This window comes from Fusarium graminearum, chromosome 1, assembly GCF_000240135.3.
Source record: "Fusarium graminearum PH-1 chromosome 1, whole genome shotgun sequence".
Taxonomy (NCBI): domain Eukaryota; kingdom Fungi; phylum Ascomycota; class Sordariomycetes; order Hypocreales; family Nectriaceae; genus Fusarium; species Fusarium graminearum.
The window spans coordinates 5,371,374-5,396,663 of record NC_026474.1 but is presented as its reverse complement, the minus strand read 5'-3'; the positions used below and the strand labels follow the sequence as shown (position 1 = coordinate 5,396,663).

The window sequence follows — 25,290 nt, the reverse complement described above, 5'->3', positions numbered from 1 at the left end:
CAAACGAGGGGGCTATTGTTCACAGCATAATGGAGTATCTAGATGCAAAGCAATGAATGTTCTACAAACGGATCGAAAAGACTGGATGAACACTCTTACTATTGACAAAGCTGCTTTGTGGGGATTTAGTCTATTCTTTGTCACGAGCACAATGGGCGAGGAAGAGGGGGTGAAAGCCAGGGCATGAACAATTTGAGCCGATTGAACAGTGATGAGGCAGTGCAGAGAGGAGAAGACATTTTGTGTTCATTTTTTGCTTCTCGCAAAGGTTGCTTGTGAGGAGTATTGAAATCTGTGTGCCTCTCCTCAATGCGCTTGGTTAGTCTACAAACCAACTCAACACCATGCCAAGAAAGATTACTACGCAAGCCTCGATGTCAGTGACTGGATATGTTATATAATTAAGGAGACAAATCAGCGAATCGCTTAATACGGTTCTATGTAAGCGTGGGTGACTTTCACACGTGGCTATCATAAACTCAGGGGTCACTTATTCCATCTGGTCATTGGACTACCACATTGCAAAGAATACGTGGCACAGAGTGCACGATTCGCAGCTACATATTTGTAATCAAGTTAATATATGTTTAAATCCCGAGAGTGTGTTGTGTGCTCGTTTATGTACTCATGTGGTGTCTCATTCTCGGGTACATATTGTAGTCAAGCTGGACACTATACCCCTGAATACTGGACGACACTCGATGATAATTCAGGCGCGAGCCTCTATTTGAAGTTGAAGACACACTTCACCCATTTTCAAGACCTCGGAAATCCTACTAGCCAAATTTTCGGTGCCTCCAAAACCACCGGCCGTCTGCCAGCTGCCTAACCGCTGCTACTCTGCCAAAGCTATATCAACCGTGAACGCATCACTATCCTCAACAACGCAGAGCAGCCTGGTGGCCTAGCGGGCGGAGATTTGCTTCGGACTTTCCCTACCTTCATGGTACTTGGGAATTTCCAGAGCTCCCAGTGTCAGGAACCCCTTAACAAGCAGTACGGCACTGGGCGAGCAGAGGAGTTTCTCCGCCCAATGGGCAACCAAGCAGCAGCTCTGTAATTGGGCCCCCTTTTTTGGGGGAATTTATTTATTATAATATAAATATGTGCATTTGAAGTTGATTTAAAATAGAAAAAGGGTGATGTGGTTGTGTTTCGAACTTATGATGTTGGCAGTTGTGTTTGAGCGCAGGTACCTTTTGAGTTTTGGTGTCTTGGGATATTAGATGAATTTCAGATGATTGAGCTGTCACATGACCGGCCGGCTACCTTGAAATAGGCGCGGCAGTTAAACTTTGTTCGCTCGCTGGTGATCTGGTCCTTCTATTCATGCTTCCAATGTGTTCCGTGCCGAAGCTAAATGATTACCCCTGGGGATAGAAACTCAACCACGTAGACCGGTGACTCCAACTCGGGATCCGATTGAACAGATGGAAGCGATGGATTAATACACGTGAGATCATTCATTACGCCATATGAGGGAGTGAGCACGCGTGTATGATACCAACAAATGCTTTTAACCAGACGGAGGTGGTCCGCAAATCAGAGTTTATAAACTATTGAGGCTCATGATCGTTCCTTCAACCAATAACATATTCAAGGATACGAGTATCTAAGCAGCCGAGAGCTAATTCTATAAAGTTCTAGATAGCTCTGGAAAGCTCTAGGTAGCTCTGGATAGAAAGTTAATTCAGTATGATGCTATATGCAAAGCCATTGTTTTTGGTACACGATCGCATTTGATCTCATGATAAGCTCCTGTTGAGAACTTTTGCTCGTTACTTGGTCAATTGTCCTCCGATAACCTACGCAGGTGCTCTGTGTGTGAGGAGAAAAGAGAGCTTAACTTGTGTCCCATGGACCTTATTTCCAAACTTTCGAATCATCAAAATTGGCATTTATTGGTTAGTACAACGTCAAGCAAAATATGCCTTCGATCAAAATTGGCATGACACTCATATGTCGAACCCAACATCATTCCTTTTTGTATGTAGATGCATCGACAGAGTATCATTGTCAGACCTTCCGACCAGTCTGCTCTGCTTGCCATGCCTTTCTGCGCCTATCATCATGGTTCCTGTGCCAATAATCAATGTAGATGTCATGATTGCGTGTTGCATGGTACAGGCTCCAAGTCTACATGGTGTCCCTAATACCCAAACACCCCCGATCCGAAAACCATATAACGATTAAGGCTTAGAAATTTCTACTTGGGGATCTCTTTCGACCTTGATGTCACTTTTATTTGTCAATTCATAGCAAGTGGCGTTAGTTTTAAATGCTATCTCCGTGTTCGGACGTCAACCAAAGACACCACAAGCTCAGAATCGCCTCTCATAGTGGACCACGACCTTGCTTTTCACGATATTTTCGTGACTCAGTCGGCTGTGTTGAGCCATGAGGCATGCCCTAAGGGAGAACTTTAAAATTTCTTCTTTGCATATAAGGAGTCATCTCCTCCTTCTCAAGTTCATTTCTTTCTACATCTCCTTCATCACATACAACTCAAGTTTCTACCTGCATACAAGGATCTATCTGCCATCTACCAGCATCTTTACCATCATACCTACCAGTATACTTACCAGCATATCTACCATCATATCCACCAACATAGCTACCAACATAGCTACCAACATATCCACCAACATAGCTACCAACATAGCTACCAACATAGCTACCAACATAGATGCCAACATAGCTGCCAACATAGCTGCCAACATATCCTCTGCAGTTACATTCTCCCTTTTTCACCTTCTTTCTCTTGTACATTCTCCCATCTTTACACAGGTATTATCCAACATACTCTGTCATGGAGTCAACGCGACACCAGACATAGAGATGTTAGCTTACGCCTGATCACCCGCCTACACACCCTACATAAAACAGGGCGTTCTCAACAAGCGTGAGCTGACGTCTCGCCGTGCTGTGTGGGTCATTCATTGTACATCACCATTTACTCACACGGCATCACTACTTACATAGCGCTGCTGTGCATAACTTGTTTCTCATTTTGTTTCAAAACCTTTTCTTACCAAGGTTCCTTCAGTTCATACTTCCATCAATCTCCCAAAGGCATATCCATTCACCGAAATCTACAGCCTCAGGAGAAAGAAGGAATGAAGCAAGTTTACGGAGACCCAGCAGTCTCTGTTTTTGAAGAGCTTTTGGTTGGCATTCGGATATGTCAACCTCCAGTTCTTGGTCACTCCTTAAGGTGTACCTACCAGCTTTTTTGCATCTCAGGATGTAAACATGCAAGCTCAGCCACATAATGCGATTCAGCGTTTCGCCTTTTATGCATTGCACCAAGGGTGCCAATCCTGCATACCCTCCATTTTGATGGCCGATCACCGATCCCAGGTCTGATATGACTGGGAGGAGGTCGGCATAAGCAAGGCAAATCCCCTTTGCCTTGCTTCATCTCTTTCTTCTAGACCTCTTCTTCTTCCTTCATCTCTTCCTTCTAGGTCTCTAAGAGAGGCTATTTTCTTCAATCTTGAGCGAGGGAATTTACTTCATACCCTCCGGGGGGTTTTCCCTGCGGAGGGCAACCAATCTGTCGTCTGCGGGTTCCGGAGATACGTTGGATTCTGTCTCTTGCCCTGTTTATGTCCTCTCACGGTCTACTCACTTGTTCTGGTTCCATTTGATGGCTTTCAGAGAGTCATCTATGGATATTGCACTGTGAGTGAGATTCATACGGCCTGAGGCGACACTGTTTTTCTGCACCGTTTATTTAATCCAAAACGTGTTGCATATCGAACTTCTCTGGTAGAAGAGAGACAAGTAACTCAGGCATGAGTGATGGTCTTTCAGCCCCCTATTCGAAGGGGGAACCAGAAGCGCAACAATTAGGTATTGTATTGCGAACATCACTCATTGCTATTGGTTTTTTTCCTGTTGCAATTGTGTGTTTCTTAAAAGATTTTTTCTTTTTCTTTTTCTTCTTCTTTTTATACGAAATTGCGATAAGCGTTTCAATACGAAGACGTGTGCATTACGGAGTCTTCAGCCAAGATATGACACATGGAGATGTGGTATTTTCGGTGATGGAAGCCTGATGGCGAGGAATACGATGGAAGGATTGGCATTATGCGTGTACAATGAATGTTCTTTGATAAGACAGCATTCATATTAGAAGTAGATAAACATCAAGTCGTATATACTGTGAGAAACAACCCCAAGGCAGTGGTGAAATGTGTGATGAATAAGCCTCCCACAGCTTTTACAACCCGTCGTCAAAATAGAAAACTTTACTCCCGAAAACGAGTGAGGTTCGTTATTAATGTTATAGAGCAGACGTCAAGTATAAACTTTGACTAACCAATGTTGGAGGCTATATCCAACCCTAAAATAAAGAAGCGTTGTGATATGATTATTCCCGAGCTTTTGTTCCTGGATTGAATGCAGGGCATCTCAAGCCACAAGTGGCGGTGCTTTTATTAGAACACAGCACATGCCTGTTGCTTGAGGCATTACGTAGCTGGACGACCCAATGAGCTTGCAATCGCGTCGTGTCCTTTTTCCGGCCGAACCTGGAGTTTCAAGATTCATGATCCTCATTCAAGCTCCCTTGCCAAACCTCGAGCCATCAACATCAACCGACCTCAATTGCGTTTCTACCCCCGACCCAACCCACCTTTGACAGGTTGTCGCTCGCTTTCCCTTCGCTGCGCCCGTAGCAGCTACCATCTACAACAACAACAACTGCTTTCTTATCTTAGCTTTGCGACAGCAACCACACCACCGCAATCATGCCTTTGAATCTCTTCCGAGTCGCCGGTACGTTTCGATGCTCCGACTCGATAAATCCATCAAGAATTATCTAACATTTTTATCAGCGGATTTTTCGCATCTCGGCTCCATCTTCATCTTGCTTCACAAGATGGTGCAGCTTAACGTAAGATCCCCCCTGTCAATTTCGAGTGATCAGCAATACTAACAATCACCAGAGCTGCTCAGGTATCTCTTTCAAGTCTCAGACACTGTACATGCTTGTCTACATCACCCGATATCTCGGTATGCCTTGCGAAAATAGACACTCCCTACACACCTAACCATTCGATAGATCTTTTCTCAACCGACAGCATCTACAACTTCGTCTTCAAGATCCTCTTCCTCGGCTCGCAAGGTTACATCATCTACCTCATGACCAACGCTTACAAGCCCACCAACGACCCCAATGTCGACACCTTCCGTGTTCAGTACCTCCTTGCTGGAGCGGCTGTCCTCGCCGTCGCCTTCCCCTACCACTACACCTTTTCTGAGATTCTGTGGGCCTTTTCCATCTGGCTCGAGTCGGTGGCTATTCTTCCCCAGCTTTTCATGCTTCAGCGAACTGGTGAGGCCGAGACCATCACCACCCACTACCTTTTCGCCCTTGGCAGCTACCGCGCTCTCTACATCCCCAACTGGATCTACCGATACTTTTCCGAGACACACCACAAGGTCGACACCATTGCCATTGTCGCCGGTATCATCCAGACCGTCCTGTACAGCGACTTCTTCTACGTCTACTACACCAAGGTTATGAAGGGCAAGAAGTTCAAGCTCCCCGTCTAAGCGACAAAACCGATATACCTGTACGAAGAGGGCGACAAAGCTCTCGAAATGTGTCCCATGTTCGCTGACACAGTAACGATGAAGTAGCCAAAAGGCAAGACAAGACCGCAGTTTTGGTCACGACAACTCCGGCTTCAGGAGATGCATGCACGGCGTTGGTTTGGGAGGTCAACAAGGCGGTAATCACAAAGGCGTCGCCGTTTGGCTTGGAGATTTGAGGAAAATGATAGTTGATTTCAATGCTGTAACCAGTCAAAATAGAGAGTTGTATTTGTTGAAAATTGCTGTCAATTGCTGTCGCTTGATGAGGCAGTTGAGACTGCCTTTGAGAGCGGTGCAATGCAGCAGTTTATGAATAATTGAGAGAAGAAATTCACATGAGAAACTCATAGTGCTTGTTGTTAGCCTCCGTTAATTAGCCCATTAAACATCTTGGCGCTCTGCGGCTCATGAGCAGCCATGACATGCAATCACGTGACACCATCTCATTAACGCGTTACCTATACCCAGCCTTTAACTTTAACATCCAAAACCACATATCGCATTTATCAAAACCGTCAATATGGCTAGTGATGCGCCCGAAAAGACTGCAGAGCAGACCCCTCCTGCGCCAGAGGTTCCTTCTGAGGAAGCGCCTCCAGCACCGACAGTCCCCGAATCGCGATTGCCGACCCGCAAGGATGTCTCCCTACGAGAGTTCTTGAACAAGATGGACGACTATGCACCTATTGTACGATTTTCATCCTCTTAAAATCCAACAATCTAACATCTTGTAGATCCCTGATGCAGTCACCAATTACTACATGACCAAAGCTGGTCTTCCACCACCTCCACAGACTGATCCTCGTCTCGCGCGACTGCTCGCCCTCGCGACGCAGAAGTTCATCGCAGACATCGCCGCAGACGCCTACCAGTACAGCCGGATCCGCGCATCGTCAAACACCAATAATCCTATGGGCTCTCTTGGTGCGGCTGCTGGATTCCCCATTCCTGGACAACCAACGGGTCAGCCTGGAAGTAAGGACCAGACCAAAGGCGCGCCCCTTGGTATCCAGCGACCGGGTTACGGCGGTGGTGGCCAGGGTGGCAGCCAGAACAGAACCGTCCTTACGATGGAGGATCTGGGTATGGCTGTCGGAGAGTACGGCGTTAACGTCAAGCGAAGCGAGTTCTATCGCTAGGTTATGTTTCTTAACTACGTGGGTGCTTGATTGCAAGGCGTTACGGTATGGCGTTCACGGAAGGACCTGGGTCCATAAATGATATCAGGATCACCACCAGCAGAATCAGAACTGGTTGCAATAGATCGCCTTTCAATGTGTATCGATCGATCCCTTTGTTGAAATCATTGCTCTAGTGATGTTACATGTAGTTTTCTTTTTGTACATGGGTATACTCAGATTCCAGTTCTCATCCTATCCCAACAGACTACCTCTTGTCCCAAATATTGGGCTTTCTTGTACTGTAAAAACACCATCATCAGTATGTCTTGTTAATTCGTTTTGAAATGTCTAGCTTACGGTGCAAACTCGCCAAGCTTGTGTCCAACCATATCCTCAGTAATGGTCACCTCGTGGTAATCCTTTCCATTGTGCACCTCGAACTTGAGACCGACAAAGTTGGGCAGGATCGTGGCTGATCGGGCTTGTGTTCGGACTGGAGGCACCTTGTCGCTGGTGGACTTGGGCCAGACAATGGGGAGGCTATATCGCATGTTAGAAACGGTGGGCAAATCAGTCGATATCCGGTCGGACGGCTTACGGCACCAAGTGTGGCCCTGTCGACGAATGTTAGCAATTGGCAGACCCCTGAGACGCAAATTCAACATACCCTTCCACACGGAACGCTTGAGAAGAAACCGTGTCGCGTGCATTATCGCTGGCACATGTCGTTCTCGAAATTTCAGGTCGGCATCACCAAGCTTCACCATGCGACGGCTCAAACCGGGGTGTTTTTCCGGATGGTTAGTCCGGTGATACACGTGACTGTCTACAAAGAATGGTAGGCCTTGAGGTCAGGTGCAAAAAGAAGCAAGCAAGCACCTACTCTTTAACGCGGGGAGACTGATTGAATTATTTCTTTTCTCTGTTCGACTCCTTTCTACCCCGGCTTTCGTCAACAGGTCCCTGACGGCTCTCGGCACTTTGTGGCTCGTCAACCTGAATCTTGAGATGATTTTGTATAAACGGAAAAAGAATCCCACCAACGAGATAAAACTGCATGTTTCAATCACGGACGGTGAGGACGATCCTTCCAAAACATTGTGCAATTGATTGCGTCAACTTGATGTGTTTGATTTGGAGCTGAACCCAAGACAGGACAAGTCTGATTGATGCCAAGCCAAGTTATCTGTAGTTGCCAAGACTATCACCATGTACAACCTCACGTCAACGATCACAGAGTGAAATATGTTTCTACTATACAACATCCAGCGCTTACAGCTGTTCTCGCGAATGTTTCCCGTCGGCAATCCGGCGTAGTGATAAAATATCAGGGGCCATTAGCTTCTGTTTCAGACGGACAAACAGGGAATACTTGTCCACCCAAAATGGGTCATGGCAGGACATGTTCCTCTTCTTCTCCAGAGTCCGATCGAAACTTGGAACAGATCACCCGAGTCCATGCCGTGTGGGCACACGGAAGAATCATCGCGAATGGGATGGATTGACCTGACCCATGTCGTATCTCATCTTAATGAAGGTCCTGCAACCATGCGATGCCGAGCTGTAAAAGTTGGACACACTATGGAGGCGTATATAAGGCTGCTATATATCCCAAGTTGTTTTTGGTTCTGTGTGGCTCGTTGACCGGTCCTCTTACAATCATTTAAAACAAGAAACGAAACTTCTCAGTCTCTCTTTACCTACAGCAAATATGCGTTTCACAGATCTTCTTCTCGCCAGCGCCGGCGCTACACTTGCTCTAGCTGCCCCTTCCACCGAGAAGCGTGCCGCGGGCAAGTTCCTTTTCACCGGTTCTAATGAATCTGGTGGTGAGTTTGGCGAGACTCAACTCCCTGGAAAGCTCGGCAAGGACTACATCTGGCCTACCACCAAGTCCATCGATGTAAGAACACAATCCTCATACCTCATGGCTCATACTGACTTTGTTAGACTCTTGCCAGTACCGGCATGAACACCTTCCGTGTTGGTTTCCGTATGGAGCGCATGACCCCTAGTGGCATCACTGGTGCTCTTGACGAGACCTACTTCAAGGGTCTTGAGAGTGTTGTCAACCACATCACCAGCAAGTGAGTTGCTATCATTCACACCATGCGAAAACATGTCTAACAGACACAGGGGCAACTTTGCTGTGATTGACCCTCACAACTATGGCCGCTACAACAACCAAATCATCCAGAGCACCGCCGACTTTGGCGCCTGGTGGTCAAAGGTTGCCAAGCGCTTCGCCAACAACAAGAACGTCATCTTTGACACCAACAACGAGTACCACGACATGGAAAACTCTCTTGTTGCCGGCCTCAATCAGGCCGCCATCGACGCCATCCGCAAGGCCGGCGCCACCTCCCAGTACATCTTTGTTGAGGGTAACTCTTACACCGGTGCCCACAGCTGGGTCTCCAGCGGCAACGGCGAGGCTCTCAAGAACCTCAAGGATCCCCAGAACAAGATCATCTACCAGATGCACCAGTACCTCGACTCAGACAACTCGGGTACCCACGCCGACTGTGTCAGCAGCACCATTGGTGTCGAGCGTGTCAAGGAGGCTACCAAGTGGCTCAAGGATAACAAGAAGAGAGGTATCATCGGTGAGACTGCCGCTGGACCTAACACTCAGTGCATTGAGGCTCTCAAGGGTGAACTCCAGTACTTGCACGACAATTCTGACGTCTGGACTGGTTGGTTGTACTGGGCTGCTGGACCTTGGTGGGGTGACTACATGTACAGCATGGAGCCTGATACCGGTGCTTCTTACGTCAAGGTTCTCCCTGAGATCAAGAAGTTCATCGGTGCTTAAGAGGCTCGCCTTTGAGTTCTAATAGGTTAGGAATGGGGAGAGTTCTGACTGGCGATGGTTGTTACAGTATATATTTGCTTGACGTACATAGTTGCACAAAATTTATCACTTTTCTATTAAACATGTTTTCCTAAATCAACTCAAACTCATCATCATTGTGAAAAGAAACGTATTGTTTGATTGCCTTCGGGATATCAAAAAATTGACTGTTAGAAGCATGTAGTTTATGCCACTTGGATTATACTGTTTAGGCTATTTATATTTATATCGTTAAACTTAAGAAACCAATGTCTCTGCTACTCACTAGATTGTTAAAAACAGTGGCTGTATACTCTGAAACTGCTCTTTGCATCCACGAGACAACTACCGTTGCATTCGTGTAAGTGATGCAGGGTAGGCTGACTAGACGCCGTTAATGGTGGGGTATCACGTGGAGTTTCGACCTTGGGATGGATGGGAATGGTGAGCGGGCGTCCCCCAAAAGAGCAATTAGGGATTGTCCGGTTCAAAACCACCAAATTTCTGGCATCCCTTTTACATCGTCATTTGAACAGCGTATCGTTTGTTACAAACTCATGCGATTCGAACAAAAATAATACAAAGCCGCAACAAACGGCGTACGCCTCTTGCACGACGCCCCTGCCTGCGTGCTACTATTTCTGGAAAGAAGACACCTTCGCTCTTGGCCAGGTAGATAATCTTTAACGAACAAAAACCCGCTTTCAACCCCGACGCTTGACGTACGATTGACACTTCGTACTTTACGACTATCACCTACACCTAGCGACCCCAGACCGATAAAAAAATTCGATGCCCAGCGCAACGGCTTCCGGAGCTGATACGGGTGGTTCGGCTCGATCTCGCGATCACAAGCAGGGTAACCAGGGACGAACCTTTACACCGGACCAGGAAGCAGCAGTTATCCGTATCAGAAAATGCGAGCCCACTGCATTTTATGACGTCTTGAATCTCGAGACTGTCAAAACAACATGTACCGAATCCGAGATCAAGAAGGCTTACCGGAAGCAATCGCTTCTTACCCACCCTGACAAGAATGGACACCCCCATGCAGATGAGGCTTTCAAGATGGTCAGCAGGGCTTTCGGAATCTTGGGCGACAAGGAAAAGAGGGAGAAGTTTGATAAGTTTGGCGGAGACCCCGATAGTCGATTTGCCAGCGCTCAGGCAAACAACCCTTTCTTCAACCAGCGAGCCGGTGGTGGTATGGGCAGAGGTGGACCGATGTTCCATGATGACTTGACTCCCGAAGAGATGTTTGCTCGTTTCTTCGGCGGAGGAGGAGGTGGCTTTGGCGGCGGTGGTGGCCCATTCGGAGGTAAGTAGCACCGATTGTCCAAGTTGCGAGACTCGTACTAATATCGCAGCTTTTGACACAGGTCCCCAATTTGTATTTAACTTCGGTGGAGGACCCGGAATTAGGGTGCATCAGTTTGGTGGAGGAAGGCCAAGAACGAGACCTCGAGAAGCCGCTGGTGGTGCTCGACAGGAGGAAGGCAACGCCTTTCAAACCCTCCTGGGTTTACTGCCCATTATCCTGTTCTTTATCCTGCCCATCATCACCTCATTCTTTTCGGGTGATGCTGGCACGTCGGCGGCATCGAATCCTCGCATGGTTTACGACAACCCTCTACATCCCTACACTCAGGAACGCAAGATGCCGAACCTGAACACTCCTTATTACGTGAACCCCGACGAGGTGGCCAAGTACTCCCAAAACAAACTCAACAAACTCGATCGTACAGCTGAACATCAGCTTCTGAGGCATCTCAAGAGCGAATGCGAGAATGAGTTGATGTACCAACGGAGGTTGGAGGATGCGGCTACGGGATGGTTTTACCAGGATCCCGACAAGATGGCGCTCGCACAGTCGTACTCAAAGCCGTCTTGCGAACGATTACGCAACCTTGGCGTCAAGTTCTGAGGCTGTGTAGACGGTTTAGAGTCGAGTCAGTGATGGAGATATATATGTACCTTTCTTGAATAGGAGTCGGCGTTGTGGCATTTCTGGGACTGCATGGCGACGAAGGAAACCGGACCTAACTAACGCGCAAGGGAAGGGAGAGTATGACGCCCATAATCAATTATGTATCATTCAGCGTATAACTTAAGAGTGTATTTCCTATGGAGAATTTGTGATGTGCACTCCTGACTTGAAGTCATAATGAAGTTGGACCCTTGGCCTGAGCGTTTTGGCAGTCTAAGACTATTAAACGGTGGATGGGGCTAACGGTTAGATCGTCTCTGAAGTGGAGGGTTGTGGTGGCAGTGTCTATTGTGCTTCATATCCTGCTACCTTGGTCTGACTTTGTTCTACTACGAATGTTGGTGACTCCGTGTTTGTGTAAGTCGTTCATGTCTCAGAATGTCTCAGTTTCCTTCGCATCATGTCTATGCGGTCAACCTCGACCAAAAGACAATGAGAGTCGGGGAGAGTGGTGAGATGTCATACTATAGTTGCTAATCCTGCTGTGTAAGCGCTGAGCTAGGCATTCATCTACTCGAATTACATGGTATTTCCTTGTACGTTGCAAAGTCCTTCTCATCAAAAGCAACAGGAAAAGAGGCCCACGTCATCGCTCCCGTTACGGCCCGTGGCTGTGGTAATCAAGTGGCGGGGCAGACGCAGACGCAGACGCAGACGTATGCGTGCACTGAAAGCGCTAAGGCTACAGGCTACAGGCTAGACCACGGGCTACAGCTCAGGTGGAGGCATCCGATAAGACACCATCAATCAGCACCAGCACCTGCCATAGTTACAAGTTACAAGTTACAATTCAGCTCCGCGCATGTCAGACTTTCCTCCTCATTTGCTTCCAGAAACCAAGAGATAATTGCCCATCTCTTATGATTCGCTTCTCGCTTCATAGTAGCTTCTATTCTTAGCGAATTGCTTTCTTTCACATTTGCACCGCCACCTACAGAGCGGAACGGATCCAGTGACGACACATCTCCCCACACGAGCTATTGCTGCGACAAGCAAGGTCGAGGGAGCTGCCTGTGAGAAGGGAGAGCTGTAACATTGATTTATTCATGCGAAAAAGATCCATTCTGCGATAACATCACTCTGCTCCCGTTGCAAATACTCATCGATTTTCATACATACAGTGTGCAACGCTTCCAACAGCTGCGAATCGCTCCCCCGCAATTACTTGCGACAGTGCATCAGGTCGCAACGACAAGGGTCAAAGGCTGGTTTGTTTGCATGCTCTTGACATGTTCCTCTGACACTTGAACTTGAACACCCCAAAATTACATCAATTGAAACTAGACACGAAAGGATGTCGAACAATCCTTGGGCCGAAGGAGGGAATGACAATGGTTGGGAGGATGTTGGACCCCGCCGCAACGGCCAGCCCGCTTCAACAACAAACCCTCAGACCATTCCTACAATTCTAAGACCCGGCGGCGCATTTGACAACCAGGACGAACAACAGGCATGGGGAGAAACCAGAACACAGCCGAGCGACCAACGAAACCCCCAAGAAGCGCCCGGTGCGCTAAAACCAGACAGAACAGGAACAAATCCCTTTCTACGGAAGCAGATCCCCCAAAGACAGGAAGAGCCGCCCACCGATACTTTTGCGAGATTGGGTCTCGATGAGCCCAACACAAACCCATGGCAGCCGGCCATGGATGCGCAACATACTTTACTACAGCCACAAGCACCAGCGCAACCAATTCCAAGCCTTTTGGACGATAACATCCCCAGAGATAGATGGACGCCAACCCCAGAACCATTGCCTGCTGGATCACCAGGCATGGTTTCGCTACTATCAGACAGAGGATCTTCCGCTTGGGATGAGGACCCATTGGGAAAGAACGAGAAACCGCCTGTGCCACCTATGAAGCTCTCCGAAGAGATTACTGGAGACACAAGTATATGGGATGATGCAAGTGGTGAAAAAGGAAAAGCCAATGCCACGGGCGAGGCGAGGTCAGGGTCGCCTGATGATTGGAATCTGATAGAATCAGAACCTGCAACAAGCCCCATCAATGAGCCATCAACTGAGAAGCCTCCATTACCGCCCAGACAACCAACGCTGCCAACGGATGGATCGTCCTGGAGACCTTCCAGAGACCCAGTTGATGGAAAGACCGAGACATATCAGATAAAGAACATCCATTGGCATGACTCTAGCTCATCAAAGAACCCACGAATATCCCCAATCTTGATCCAGAATGCAAACGGGCCTTGCCCTCTTGTTGCTTTGGTCAATGCGCTCACATTGACAACGCCTGCCGATATTGAAGACACTGCCCTTGTGCAGACCCTTCGATCAAGGGAGCAAGTTAGCTTGAATCTGCTCCTGGATGCTGTTTTTGATGAACTCATGTCACCACGACGAACCAGCTCTGAGGACGCATTGCCAGATGTCGGCGACTTGTATGCCTTTTTACAAAGCTTACATACTGGCATGAATGTAAACCCACGCTTTATTCCTACAGAAAGCATCCAAGAGGCTTACAAGCGTACGTCGTTAACGCATCTGCATCCTGCCGAACGAGGAGATCTGATCCCAGGAACTTTTGAGAATACGGCTGAGATGGGCTTGTATGCCACATTCTCCATTCCATTGATCCATGGATGGTTACCACCAAGGAATGAGCATGCTCACGATGCGCTAGAACGACAGGCCGCATCATATGAGGATGTTCAAAATCTCCTTTTCCGAGAGGAAGAGCTCGAACAAAAGTTGTCGGATCCTGAAGGTGGACTCAGCGAGTCTGAGCAGCAGCTGTACCAAGACATCATAATCATTAAGGAGTTTTTGGAAAATTCGGCAACTCAACTTACGCCTTGGGGCATCGAAGTCATTGGCAAGGCCATTAGACCTGGTACTTTTGCCATTCTCTTCCGAAATGACCACTTTAGCACTTTGTACTGCCACCCGCAATCCATGCAACTCATCACATTGGTGACGGATGCGGGTTTCAAATCTCATGATGAGATCGTATGGGAGACACTATCGGATATCAACGGCGGGAACACGGAATATCTTTCTGGGGACTTCCGGGTTGTAGGTTCAGGCGGCGCTGGTCCATCGACGAGCGCAGGAAACTATTCCAGCAATGACGGTGGAGAATGGACGACAGTACAGAATAGACGCGGAAAGGCGCCAGAGGCTGGTGAAGCCCCAATGAGCCCAAGTGCTGAACAAGAAGACCGGGACTTGGCTCTTGCATTACAATTACAAGAGGAGGAGGAGGAAAGACATAGAGCAGAAGAGGCTCGAAGACGAAGAGAGAGCATGCTTTCGGAACAATTTATTGAGCAACAAGCTCTTCAACCGCCAAACGCGACACGAGGGAACCGTGGAGGTCGAGGAGGCCGCGGAGGAGGTCAACCTGGTAGAGGAGCTCCACGAGGTGGAGGTGTTACACGAGGAGCAGGCGGTCTCGTCCCTGGCCGGAACAGTTCTGTCAGCGCGCCTACAACAAATACGATCAACGCGCAGCCCGGAATGCCTACCCAAAGGGTACGATCACTTATCCCGAATCAGCCACCTCGGCCGGCAGTGTCGCGACCAGCGGATGAAGCAGCAGACGATGCGCCGCCGTCTTACGAGCAGTCGGCACACGATAGAACGTACCAGCCGCCGATGGGACACCCGAGTCATCCCGGTAGCAGCCCTACAATATCGAGACAGACAACGGCTGCGAGCGTGAACCCATCGATGCCGATGGGGCAGAGACCCTTTGTTCCTGTAGGCAGACGGCCGGGGGTAGGGGTGAATGGTGCTCCGCAGAAGGAGAGGGATTGCGTTGTTATGTGAGGAGGAGGATGATATGAGAAATGCAATACGACAGTGAAGGGAATTTAATGGGTAATTCAAGCATGGTGTTTTTCTGAGATGGTGTATTTTATGTTGCAACTACAAGTTCGCAATATAAAGTATTATATATTTTTTGACTGTCAATCGAGCCCTGTGCCTTTTTAACCTTATTGTTGAGAACAAGGAGATATTAGGAAGGTTTAGGCTTCGATTGAAAGTCAGGAAATGTATATATATTTTGTATTGTGAGCTTGTAGTTGAGAGTTGATGCAGTCTTTAATCTACAATAAGAGTTCGAATGGACATCCTTGCATACGACATTCAACTCTGTTCCAAACCACACTAGAGATTCACCAGTTTCTATGTGATTAATGAGTCGCTTGAGAATGACAGTTCGTTATTTGTACAAGAGTTTTGTTTGTTGTTGAGATACTTCCTGTGACTGGACTGATATATGTATGTCGTCTAAATTGGCAGGCGGTGGAGAGTGTCAGAATACTGTTGCACAGTTACCGCTTGGACTTGATTGACATCATGGAAGGAAGGACAATCTAATTTATGCTATTCATCAATTTTGTTCGTACGAGAAAGCCGATTGTTAATTGACTTGGTGCAACTTTCAATTCTACTCCTGAAAGTCATTTTCCCCAGTTGTGTTGTCGAGACGCATACCCCTTACCCCTAGTGTGCTGCTGTCATCATGGCTATTATTGAAGGGTGGTTACCACCCACTCGGGAAAACTACAATCTCATCTTTACAGTCTGGCAGATCGCTTTTCCGGTGGTAAGAAAAAGACCCTTAAAATCATGTGAAATCGTACGTTTAACACAACACAGATTGGTTCAATGCAATGGCTTACCAAGTGGTATGGCATGGGCAAAACTTCAGTCTCCAGCTGTCTTAACCTGCCAGGCCGCATAGGCTGGATGACTATGGAAGCTCCGGGTGCTTTGACGCTCATGTACCTGATGAAAGTTCTTCCTGAGCAACATGGAATCGACGATCTGCCGTGGCAGAACAAGGTCCTTGCGGGTTTGTTTGTAAGTTGAGAGACTTCTCCTCATCCCGTTTACCTTGCCGTTGTGGGAGGGGGGAATGTTTTTGCTACCGAGGTAGCGCCCTCCTCATGAGGAGTAAAAGGAGGCTAACACGGTCGGGAATTTAGGTGATTCACTACTCTTACCGCGCGGTCATGTTCCCCTTACTACAGCCGTCCATGTCGCCTTTGCACATTGCTGTGTGGTTGCTGGCTTTCAGCTTTCAGATGTTCAACGCGACATGTCTGGGCTCGTGGCTTGCAGCTTACGGACCTGTCACGGAAGAAGAGTGGTCATCGCAGTCATCAGTTCTGCAGTTCTCAGCAGGAATTCTAATATTCTATCTTGGTTTGTCTGGAAACTTTTTCCACGACGAAGAGCTCCGTGATATCCGCCGGCGGGAGATGCAGCGTCAGGAGCGCGTCAAGCTGGAGCAGAACGGTAACAGCAACGGCAAGCAGAGCAATGGTAATAAGGGAGCGGAGAAGCACTACCAGATTCCGCAGGCGGGCCTATTTCGGTACGTGCTGTTTCCGCATTACCTGTGCGAGTGGGTAGAGTGGGCTGGGTTCTGGATGGCAGCGGGTTGGGGATGCGGGCCTGCGAGGGCGTTTCTCGTGAACGAGCTGTTCTCGATGTTCCCTCGGGCTGTGAGGGGAAAGAGATGGTACGTGGAGAGGTTTGGAGAGGACAAGGTTGGCAAGAGGTGGGCAGTTATCCCGGGAGTTTGGTGAGCTAGCTAGGTGTATGTGTGTAAGTGCTAGGTATGTATGCTAGTAGATTGATATGACAGCTGGGTTGATGAGGTCAGTGGTGTTTTTGTGAATAAGCATACTATGTATGTCTATGTGTGCATGGATACTATAATGATTGACGGCTAGGTGAATTAATGACTAGGCATGACAAGAACCGATGGCAAGAGCCGAAAGGGAACAGCCGAAAGTATGAATTGAGATGTGATGAAATAATAGAGTTTCTTGTTGAACAACCGGTAGATAGGTGGGATATGTTATTAATTACCGTTTTGTACTACTATGTGTGAAATAGGTATGTAATATATTTGTATGGAGTATATTGCAAGCCTACTATTATTACCTACCTACCGAGGAACATATGTTTGTTGGAGAATTTACTTGCCGACTCCAATTGCCGATGGATTCTTGGCACGGACCAGAGTGACCCTCCAACTCCGCATCGAGAGCTTGGATGGACCATTCAGACCAACAAAATTACCCCAGAAATCCGGGGAAAAAGGCGAAGAATCGAGAACTAATCCTACTAAGTAAATTAATCTTACGATTTGCTTAATTCATGTTTGATTTGTGGACTCGTAGAATCTGGGGAAGACGGGAGATGGTGAGATCAAGATCCTGGGGAAGCCTGTTTGTTCTAATGACAGTCATGTCGGCAGTATTGATTGATACATACATGCATGTACGTACTTTTGTTGGAGACTTTTTTTTTTAACCGTATTGCCGAATATGTATAATGACTGTACAGAGATTGGTTACATTTGAACCGTTATTCTCCACGTGGTGATAACTGACAAGTGCCAATGTCGAATGCATACAACTGCTCCGTTGAGTAAGGATAATCAATTCTCCAACAAACAGTGTTAGACTTTTTGTTTAAACTTAGTCGATGATTCCCCGCATCGGAGGATACCCAAGTAGAGTTGTTATCAAGTCAATTTCCTAGCTTAACTTACTTTTGAGCTGGGCATTGACATTTATCAACATAGACTCAGAGATAATGACTGACTATTTGACACACAACTAGGGACTAGACACATATAGCAAGCCAAATTAGCCGAGACAACCAATACACACACTTCTGCCACACAAGAGGGTTCCATCAGTGGATGAAAGGGAAAATAAAAGAGAAAAAAAGGCCCAATGTTGCGGGGGAAGCCATGCCGAATGCAACTTAAGACCCTTGGCTAGACTCCTCCTCTACTGTAACTAGACCAAGCACAGGGGGGGCAAAGCACACACACAGACACACGCACATAGACATTTCCTCTCTTTTGTCTTCTCTCTCTCTAGGATCCTAGTTCTAATTCCTTGTGAGGGGAAATACACACCAGATTTTCAAAAATTAGACACACCCTCCAATTCAACTCTATTCAAGAGGAGACGAAGAGGGGTTCGCTACCGTTTTCTCTGTAGCACTTATCCCGACACGGTAGCCCGAGGTGCTATCAATTCCCTTGGGCTTTTGCTGTATCAACCAAAGCTCCCCTTATTAATTAACAACCATTCCCCTTCCAATTCTGATCTGCAGTTCACTTTAGAACACAGACTAGCTTTGTTTCTTATTCTGTTTTATTATAACAAGCTCAAGTCCTGTCTTCTTTTTTTTGGATCTGTTCCCACAACACCACTACCAACACATCTTCTCAATAGTCAATCATGGCTACCTCTTCTGATAGAGACCAAGAGAAGGGCTTCGATGAGAGGTCTGAGATGAAGGATATCTCTGGGGTTGGCAACACTGTTCATGACGCCGCTGGTCATGGACACGCTGCCACTGACGCGTGAGTCTCAACTCATCTCATCTCAGTGGCAACTCATACTAACATACCACAGCTACGGCAATGCTCTTGTTCAGTTCGACCCAGCTGCTGAGCGACGACTACGATGGAAGCTCGACTTGTACACTGTTCCCACCGTCGCCGTCTTGTATCTCTTCTGCTTCATCGACCGTGCCAACATCGGTACGCCGCTCTCATCCTCAACTCACCTCCACTCAAACATTCTAACATATTCTCTCCAGGTAACGCTCGTATTGCTGGCATGGGAGCGGATCTCAACCTCCAAGGTTACGACTACAACAAGATCCTCTCCGTCTTTTACATCTCATACATCATCTTCGAAATCCCCGCCACCGTCACCTGCAAGTGGATGGGTCCCGGCTGGTTCCTCCCACTCACATCTCTCCTCTTCGGTATCGTCAGTGTCGCCACGGCCTTTTGCAAAACCCAGGGTGCTCTCTGCGGTGTCCGCTTCCTGCTCGGAATCTTTGAGGCCGGCATGCTTCCCGGAATCGCTTACTACCTGTCCCGATGGTACAAGCGCTCTGAGCTGACTTTCCGTCTGTCGCTCTACATGGTCATGGCTCCTGTGGATTCTGCCTTTGGTGGTCTTTTGGCAGCGCTATTCTCAAGCCCACACGAGTCCAAGTCTTAAACTTGGCGCATGATCTTTCCTTTTGAAGGTGTCATCACCATCGGTCTTAGTCTCCTCGCCTTTGTCACCCTCACCGACCGACCCGAGACCGCCCGCTGGCTCACACAGGAGGAGAAGGAGCTTTGCATCGCCCGTGTAAAGTCTGAGCGTCTTGCCCAGACCGAAGTCGTCGACGGTATCGACCGAATCAAGCTCTGGCGCGGTGTCTCCAACCCCATCACTCTCCAGATCGCCTGCATTTTCCTCTGCAACAACATTACTGTCCAGGGTCTCGCCTTCTTCCTTCCTACTATCGTCGGCACCATCTACCCCGACTACAGCGTCGTCCAGAAGCAGCTTCACAGTGTTCCTCCCTACGCTGTCGGTGCCGTTTTTGCTGTTGTCTTCCCTGCCATCAGTTGGTGGGTTGACAAGCGACAGATCTTTATCATTATGTCTGCCCCTACAGTTATCATCGGTTACGCCATGTTCTTGGGATCCGAAACTGCTGGTGTTCGATACGGTGCTTGTTTCCTGATTGCCAGTACTTGTATGGTTCTCGGTACCATGACAAACGCTCACATCAGTGCCAACGTTGTCAGTGACACCGCTCGAAGCAGTGCAATTGGTCTCAACGTAAGGAATATCTTAAAAATGAATCTCCAAACCTTTACTCACACTATATCTTACAGGTCATGTTTGGCAACATTGGTGGCCTCATCGCTACTTGGTCCTACCTCGACAAGGACAAGCCCAACTACCCCATCGGCAACAGCATCAACTGTGCCGCAGGATGTCTCATCTTCCTCATCAGTATCTCTGGATACCTGTGGATGAAGTGGGATAACAACCGACGCGACAAGAAGAACGTCGAGCAAGAGCTGGCAGGTCTTTCTCCTGAGGAGATTGCCAACCTTGACTGGAAGCACCCTGGTCACAGATGGCACAACTAAGAATGTGCGTCTGCATGCATGCATATATGTTATAGTTTTGGATATTAGCGGATGGCATTTACATGTTTTGGATTTTTATTATTGGATAACTAGCCAAGAAGGAATCATCAGAGAATTTGCAAACAATGAACAGTGTCGTTATTCTCTACCAACTTGCTCCAAGTGATGTTTTTTCATACTTTGCCCTTAGTGTATCAGATAAATCAGCCGCTAGAAGCATCAGAGATAATATTAGTAGGTCAGCTTATGTTATTTGGACTAATCTTCCTCGACTACTTGTTTTTGTATCCTGAGACTTAGGAGGCCGGCTTTTCTGCTCCCAGCGAGATATGACTACCCCTTGTCACCCCCCACACAGACAATAAGCAAAAGGCATACACGATCATACAGAAAGGTCAAAAAGATCAAAAAAATGTAAAAAGAAGATCTGCTTATAGCAGATGGCTGGATCTCTCCCGCCGGGAATTGAACCCGGGTCTCAAGCGTGACAAGCTTGCATACTGACCACTATACTACGGAAGATAGGCAGTTTGAAAACTGCTGTAGTTAGGGGGGTTGTTGACGATCGATCCATTATTGGTTACTAATAGCCCTAGCAGCAAAAGAGAATGCTTGAGCGTTGAGTTTACTCATATGAACAACCTTCAAGTCTATTAGACCAACTCAATTGGGCAGTGGCAGTCGAACAGAGCGTGCATAATTTATATTAACAGAGGAGGTCCGTGAGTCCTTGACCCAGTAATTTAGTACTCAAGACATAGTATCTGTGAGCTGTTGGCTGTTGGCTGTTGGCTGTCGGTCGTCACCTCGGCGTTGTTGGTTGTTCCCCTGTTTATGACACGTAGAGCACTCCATAGAAGTCTGGTCTGTGAGTCTATGGATCGAAAGTGGATTATACTCGGAAAGTCGGCGAAAGTAGAATCTCTCTCTAAATAGCTGTCTTGAATGAGCTCATGCTGCGCAGGACATATCACATTCACGATTGATACTACTCCTGCCTAGAATGTCTTCCTATTGCCCAAACAAATTCGTATCCTTATCTTTTGTACTGTCACTCTCTTCTTTTGTTCGTGGACAGACATTCTTGAAAGCACGAGATGGCACCAAGTTGAGTTTAGGAGTTCCAGAGACACTCTCTGAGAAATGCCAGTTAGTTCAGTTTGATAAGTATGGGTTATCAACCAAGCCAACTAACAAATCTCAAGGGCTTCGTTCCATGAAACAGTCGAGTGTAACGCACGTCTGGGGAGTGTAGCATTTAATGGCACATTCCCGACAAACGATCAGCTGGCCTCAATCTGCACCAGTGATTGCTACGAGTCCTTAAACGCTTTTCGCTCTAAGCAGATCCAAGCTTGATCTAACGAAACGTTCCTGTTGGATGGTTATGACACGCCCGCAACCTTTAACGTGGACCAGCTTCTGTTCACTTACGACTATACATGTCTCCGAGATGGAAAGTCCAAAGCTTTCTGTCTTCCACTAATTCATCAGTGGTCCGACAAAGACAATGGAACTAGCTCAGACCAGTCTTGCTCTGAGTGCATGTTGCGAAATTTCCAAGTCGAACTCAACTCTCCGTTCGGATATGATGAAGAATTCGCTAGCTACTACAGTTCTCTAACTTCATCGTCAGTCATTAATTATCATCCTAAGTAACCTCTCCAATTTCTAACTAGTTTTCAGCTGTCAAGCTACACAATATCCCTTCACATCACCAGATGTTTATTTTCATACAACAACTACAACTGCAGAATCAACGTGAGTATCAACTCAAGTCCTCCGTCTGAATCACTACTCATGATATTACAGTGCTACCTATGACCAGCCTGACTTGGACAAAAATAGGGGTGACGCTCACCATTGCGTTATGAGCTTCCCAATGCCTGCCAGCTGCTACGCAACTAGTGCCAAGACAGTCCCGGGTACATGGGAATTCCCTTCTCCTACCGCTGTGCAACCTCCCAAGTGGACGGAGACGCCGCTGGCACCCGGCACAGACTCGGACTGTGCAGCGTATGTCAATTGGGTAAAGCCGCTTCGAAAGGGGTCAGCTGTGAACAGATGTTTTGTGGTGGCAGATATTTATGAAGGTATGTTAATGGCCTCTCTATGTTCGCTCTTCTTCTGGCACATTCAATAGAAACACCGTATGATTTTGTGTCGCTGAACCCATCTTTGTCTTATGATGACAAGAAACCCACGGAATGCGAGCTCAAGGAAGGCTACCGTTACTGTCTACGAAAGAATCCGAGACGTCGAGCTACTGCTGGTTTTGAAACAGCTATAGCGGTGGTCCCAACCAAGAGCAGCAATTCAAATGCTTAGTTTCTCACATGGGAATCGTGCGAGGAGGCCAGATTCCAACATGCTCCAGACTCTCATTTGTTGAACTCGCCGCGGCTGCGTGAAACCCTTCAAGATCTGGTTCACGGCGCCACATCAGCAATTGGCGCCCCTCGAGCGACATGTCTCGCTGTGTTAATCGCATCAACAGCAGTGGCGCTATGTGCTTTATATCTACCTTGACTGTGCCCAATTGTTCCTGCAGTACCGACTGTTCCTGTGGCTCCCATAACCAGATAAATGGTTTGTCCAATTTTAGAGACTGGAACGCCTCGTCATCAAGATAGAGAAACACATCCTGTCGCAAACCTGCTGGAATATTTCTTGCACCTCGCATAGCAACAAAGTGACTCACTAGTGATTCAGAGCTATTGTGTGGTACATCGTGTAACTTAAACCCTCTCATGATGGGCTCCTTGACCAGTGACAAATAGCGATGGAAGCCAAGTGATACGGACTTTTCCATTTTCTCTTTGAAAGTAGACCAATTAATGGCTTGCTCTTTTGGGTAGAATACCACAAAGCCGCAGGGTGCCAATGTCTTGGTAGAAGCACTCGAGCTCATGATGTGATCTTGCCATGGCACACCTGTCAGGACGTTCTTGACGATAATTGAATCCGACGAATCAAAAATCTCACTGGCAGCATTGCGAGCGTTGTGCTGTTCGTTTCGCTTTGCCCAGGCGGCCTTTTTGGCAACATGTTCGTCCTCTGTTGTGGCAGCATTTGAAGCTTTGTGCCACAAGTCCTTGTCAGTGGGAATCAGCCGCATTGCCTCGTCTAATCTCTTCTTATTTCTGTCTTTTGACACGCCACGGACTATTAGATCTGTTTCGAGGTAAGACAGCGAGTTGGGATACTGAACAGCCTTGGCCACAAGCTCAGGCATGGTAAATCCGCAGATATCATGACAAAGAGAGTCCTCCTCTTCTCGGTGTGGTTTTTGCAAAATCCCCCTCCGTTCCTCTTCGCTCAATGACGATGGATCAGCGACGGCTCGTTCATATAATTCACGGGTAGTGTCGTCCAGTGTAAGAGGTGGAGGTGTAGGTGGGCGACTGGATTGAATCGTGGCTATGGCCCTCGCCAGGAAAGCTGGATCCATGATATAGTATATGCGGGTTCGGCGGATGTGAAGTAAGAGAAATTGTGTTGGTTTATGTATAGACCGGAAATAGAACTATTCCGCGAGTCTATAGCGGGCCGAAACCAACAGAGCCCGATATTTAATAGCTCCCTGGGCCCGAGTCAGGCCTATTTGTGATAATTCCATTGAGATATCTCGTTACTTTAGAAAGGCTTGTCTCCAAGTTCGGAGTATACGAATAACCAGTATAAAAGTGTATTCTAAGCTGTGTAAACTATCTTACTAATTTCGTTTCTTATGCTTCAAGTTGCTATTTCTCCTATTTAGACGCACATAATTACAAACTGTAGTTGTCTTCCATAGGAGATTTGAGATAATCAATCTTGGGATGAATTGAGTCCCTAAACTCCTGCTTGAAATGTTGCTCAGTTGCAGAATATCTTCGCAGTTTTCGGTGTAGGCTTATTAATAGTCAATAGCTGACCAATCACCAACAACCCCCCAACTACAGCAGTCTTCAGATTGTTTCATCTTCCGTAGTATAGTGGTCAGTATGCAAGCTTGTCACGCTTGAGACCCGGGTTCAATTCCCGGCGGGAGAGATCGCCACATGAGAATACTCATGATTAATTTTTTGGTCTTTTTACTGTGCCTGTTTAGTAACCCAAGGTGACCAAGTACGTACAAAGTGCACAGAGATAACATTGCATATGCAGATGCTAGCGTCAAGGCGCATCGGAGAGTTGATGACGACGCATTCAGGCCATTCCATTTGCGGCTACCGAAGAGGTATCGGTTGCTCCGTGGTCCAAGTCGAAAATCTATAAACAGCTTGTGGCTGTAGTTTTTTTTTCTAGAGTTGTGCAAAGTAATCGTTCTACGGAGTTAACGGAAGGAAGGATTTGTAAATGTCGCAACTGCAGTATTAGTGTTTGTTCTGTTGGTTAGAAACTGGTTTTACAGTTGGCAGCTCAGGCTTGGCTTCATCTTAGATTGACTTGGCATCCATGTTATAACGGGCGGTCCAGCACACGACCGCTTCCTCTGCGGGGACTAGCGCTGCCGAGAAATAAGCAAGCAACCCAGTAAAGTTGTGCTGTGAATAACGACTGCGAATACGCGTAAGAGCCAAGATGAAACGGCGGAATCACAAATGGATGGATGTCACGTCGTTCGGCGTACAGTTGCCGTGGAATTCTTGGGCGGTTAGATTTGAGCCTCAACGGTTCACTTCTAACTGAAAGGGAGAATGAAAACGTCAACAGGGCGTTGAAAGCCAAAGTTTAATATTGTTGTAAACAAATCTTTGGGGTCCAGATCTTTTGGGTGTGAGTGATGTGCGGCTTTAAAAAGAAGCATATTCA

The 25,290-nt window shown here is 47.4% G+C and overlaps 11 protein-coding genes and 2 non-coding genes across 13 annotated transcripts; 10 read left to right on the top strand and 3 right to left on the bottom strand.

The window, feature by feature from the left end:
- Window positions 1-4,549: 4,549 nt before the first annotated feature.
- On the top strand, window positions 4,550-5,944 carry FGSG_01624 (ER lumen protein retaining receptor 1). Its single transcript, XM_011319147.1, has 4 exons — window positions 4,550-4,782; window positions 4,842-4,900; window positions 4,953-5,019; window positions 5,069-5,944. Exons 1-4 carry the CDS (start codon window positions 4,755-4,757, stop codon window positions 5,560-5,562), a joined length of 648 nt encoding a protein of 215 aa, XP_011317449.1. The 5' UTR covers window positions 4,550-4,754; the 3' UTR covers window positions 5,563-5,944.
- Window positions 5,945-6,109: 165 nt separating this feature from the next.
- Window positions 6,110-6,883, top strand: FGSG_01623 (transcription initiation factor TFIID subunit 10). The gene is made up of 2 exons (XM_011319146.1): window positions 6,110-6,292; window positions 6,339-6,883. Exons 1-2 carry the CDS (start codon window positions 6,125-6,127, stop codon window positions 6,741-6,743), a joined length of 573 nt encoding a protein of 190 aa, XP_011317448.1. The 5' UTR covers window positions 6,110-6,124; the 3' UTR covers window positions 6,744-6,883.
- Window positions 6,884-7,078: 195 nt separating this feature from the next.
- On the bottom strand, window positions 7,079-7,435 carry FGSG_01622 (ribosomal protein S19; the record flags this gene model as incomplete). The annotated part of the gene is made up of 2 exons (XM_011319145.1): window positions 7,079-7,339; window positions 7,403-7,435. 2 exons carry the CDS (start codon window positions 7,433-7,435, stop codon window positions 7,079-7,081), a joined length of 294 nt encoding a protein of 97 aa, XP_011317447.1.
- Window positions 7,436-8,436: 1,001 nt separating this feature from the next.
- On the top strand, window positions 8,437-9,540 carry FGSG_01621 (endoglucanase 3 precursor; the record flags this gene model as incomplete). Its single annotated transcript, XM_011319144.1, has 3 exons — window positions 8,437-8,628; window positions 8,676-8,812; window positions 8,862-9,540. 3 exons carry the CDS (start codon window positions 8,437-8,439, stop codon window positions 9,538-9,540), a joined length of 1,008 nt encoding a protein of 335 aa, XP_011317446.1.
- Window positions 9,541-10,350: 810 nt separating this feature from the next.
- FGSG_01620 (uncharacterized protein) lies at window positions 10,351-11,665 on the top strand (the record flags this gene model as incomplete). Its single annotated transcript, XM_011319143.1, has 2 exons — window positions 10,351-10,876; window positions 10,938-11,665. 2 exons carry the CDS (start codon window positions 10,351-10,353, stop codon window positions 11,480-11,482), a joined length of 1,071 nt encoding a protein of 356 aa, XP_011317445.1. The 3' UTR covers window positions 11,483-11,665.
- A 1,174-nt stretch (window positions 11,666-12,839) lies between these two features.
- On the top strand, window positions 12,840-15,335 carry FGSG_01619 (uncharacterized protein; the record flags this gene model as incomplete). The annotated part of the gene is made up of 1 exon (XM_011319142.1): window positions 12,840-15,335. The coding sequence occupies one exon, from the start codon at window positions 12,840-12,842 to the stop codon at window positions 15,333-15,335; it is 2,496 nt and encodes an 831-aa protein (XP_011317444.1).
- A 700-nt stretch (window positions 15,336-16,035) lies between these two features.
- On the top strand, window positions 16,036-17,107 carry FGSG_01618 (uncharacterized protein; the record flags this gene model as incomplete). Its single annotated transcript, XM_011319141.1, has 3 exons — window positions 16,036-16,119; window positions 16,173-16,376; window positions 16,502-17,107. 3 exons carry the CDS (start codon window positions 16,036-16,038, stop codon window positions 17,105-17,107), a joined length of 894 nt encoding a protein of 297 aa, XP_011317443.1.
- Window positions 17,108-18,784: 1,677 nt separating this feature from the next.
- Window positions 18,785-19,561, top strand: FGSG_11981 (uncharacterized protein; the record flags this gene model as incomplete). The annotated part of the gene is made up of 3 exons (XM_011319140.1): window positions 18,785-18,909; window positions 18,962-19,089; window positions 19,149-19,561. The coding sequence occupies 3 exons, from the start codon at window positions 18,785-18,787 to the stop codon at window positions 19,559-19,561; spliced, it is 666 nt and encodes a 221-aa protein (XP_011317442.1).
- A 9-nt stretch (window positions 19,562-19,570) lies between these two features.
- On the top strand, window positions 19,571-20,493 carry FGSG_11980 (uncharacterized protein; the record flags this gene model as incomplete). Its single annotated transcript, XM_011319139.1, has 2 exons — window positions 19,571-20,176; window positions 20,233-20,493. The coding sequence occupies 2 exons, from the start codon at window positions 19,571-19,573 to the stop codon at window positions 20,491-20,493; spliced, it is 867 nt and encodes a 288-aa protein (XP_011317441.1).
- A 450-nt stretch (window positions 20,494-20,943) lies between these two features.
- On the bottom strand, window positions 20,944-21,015 carry FGSG_20533. Its single transcript has one exon. It is a non-coding gene; the product is annotated as a tRNA-Asp (tRNA).
- A 1,360-nt stretch (window positions 21,016-22,375) lies between these two features.
- On the top strand, window positions 22,376-22,821 carry FGSG_01617 (uncharacterized protein; the record flags this gene model as incomplete). Its single annotated transcript, XM_011319138.1, has 2 exons — window positions 22,376-22,586; window positions 22,637-22,821. 2 exons carry the CDS (start codon window positions 22,376-22,378, stop codon window positions 22,819-22,821), a joined length of 396 nt encoding a protein of 131 aa, XP_011317440.1.
- A 4-nt stretch (window positions 22,822-22,825) lies between these two features.
- FGSG_01616 (uncharacterized protein) lies at window positions 22,826-23,944 on the bottom strand (the record flags this gene model as incomplete). The annotated part of the gene is made up of 1 exon (XM_011319137.1): window positions 22,826-23,944. The coding sequence occupies one exon, from the start codon at window positions 23,942-23,944 to the stop codon at window positions 22,826-22,828; it is 1,119 nt and encodes a 372-aa protein (XP_011317439.1).
- Window positions 23,945-24,456: 512 nt separating this feature from the next.
- FGSG_20532 lies at window positions 24,457-24,528 on the top strand. The gene has a single exon. It is a non-coding gene; the product is annotated as a tRNA-Asp (tRNA).
- The last annotated feature ends 762 nt before the right edge of the window (window positions 24,529-25,290 follow it).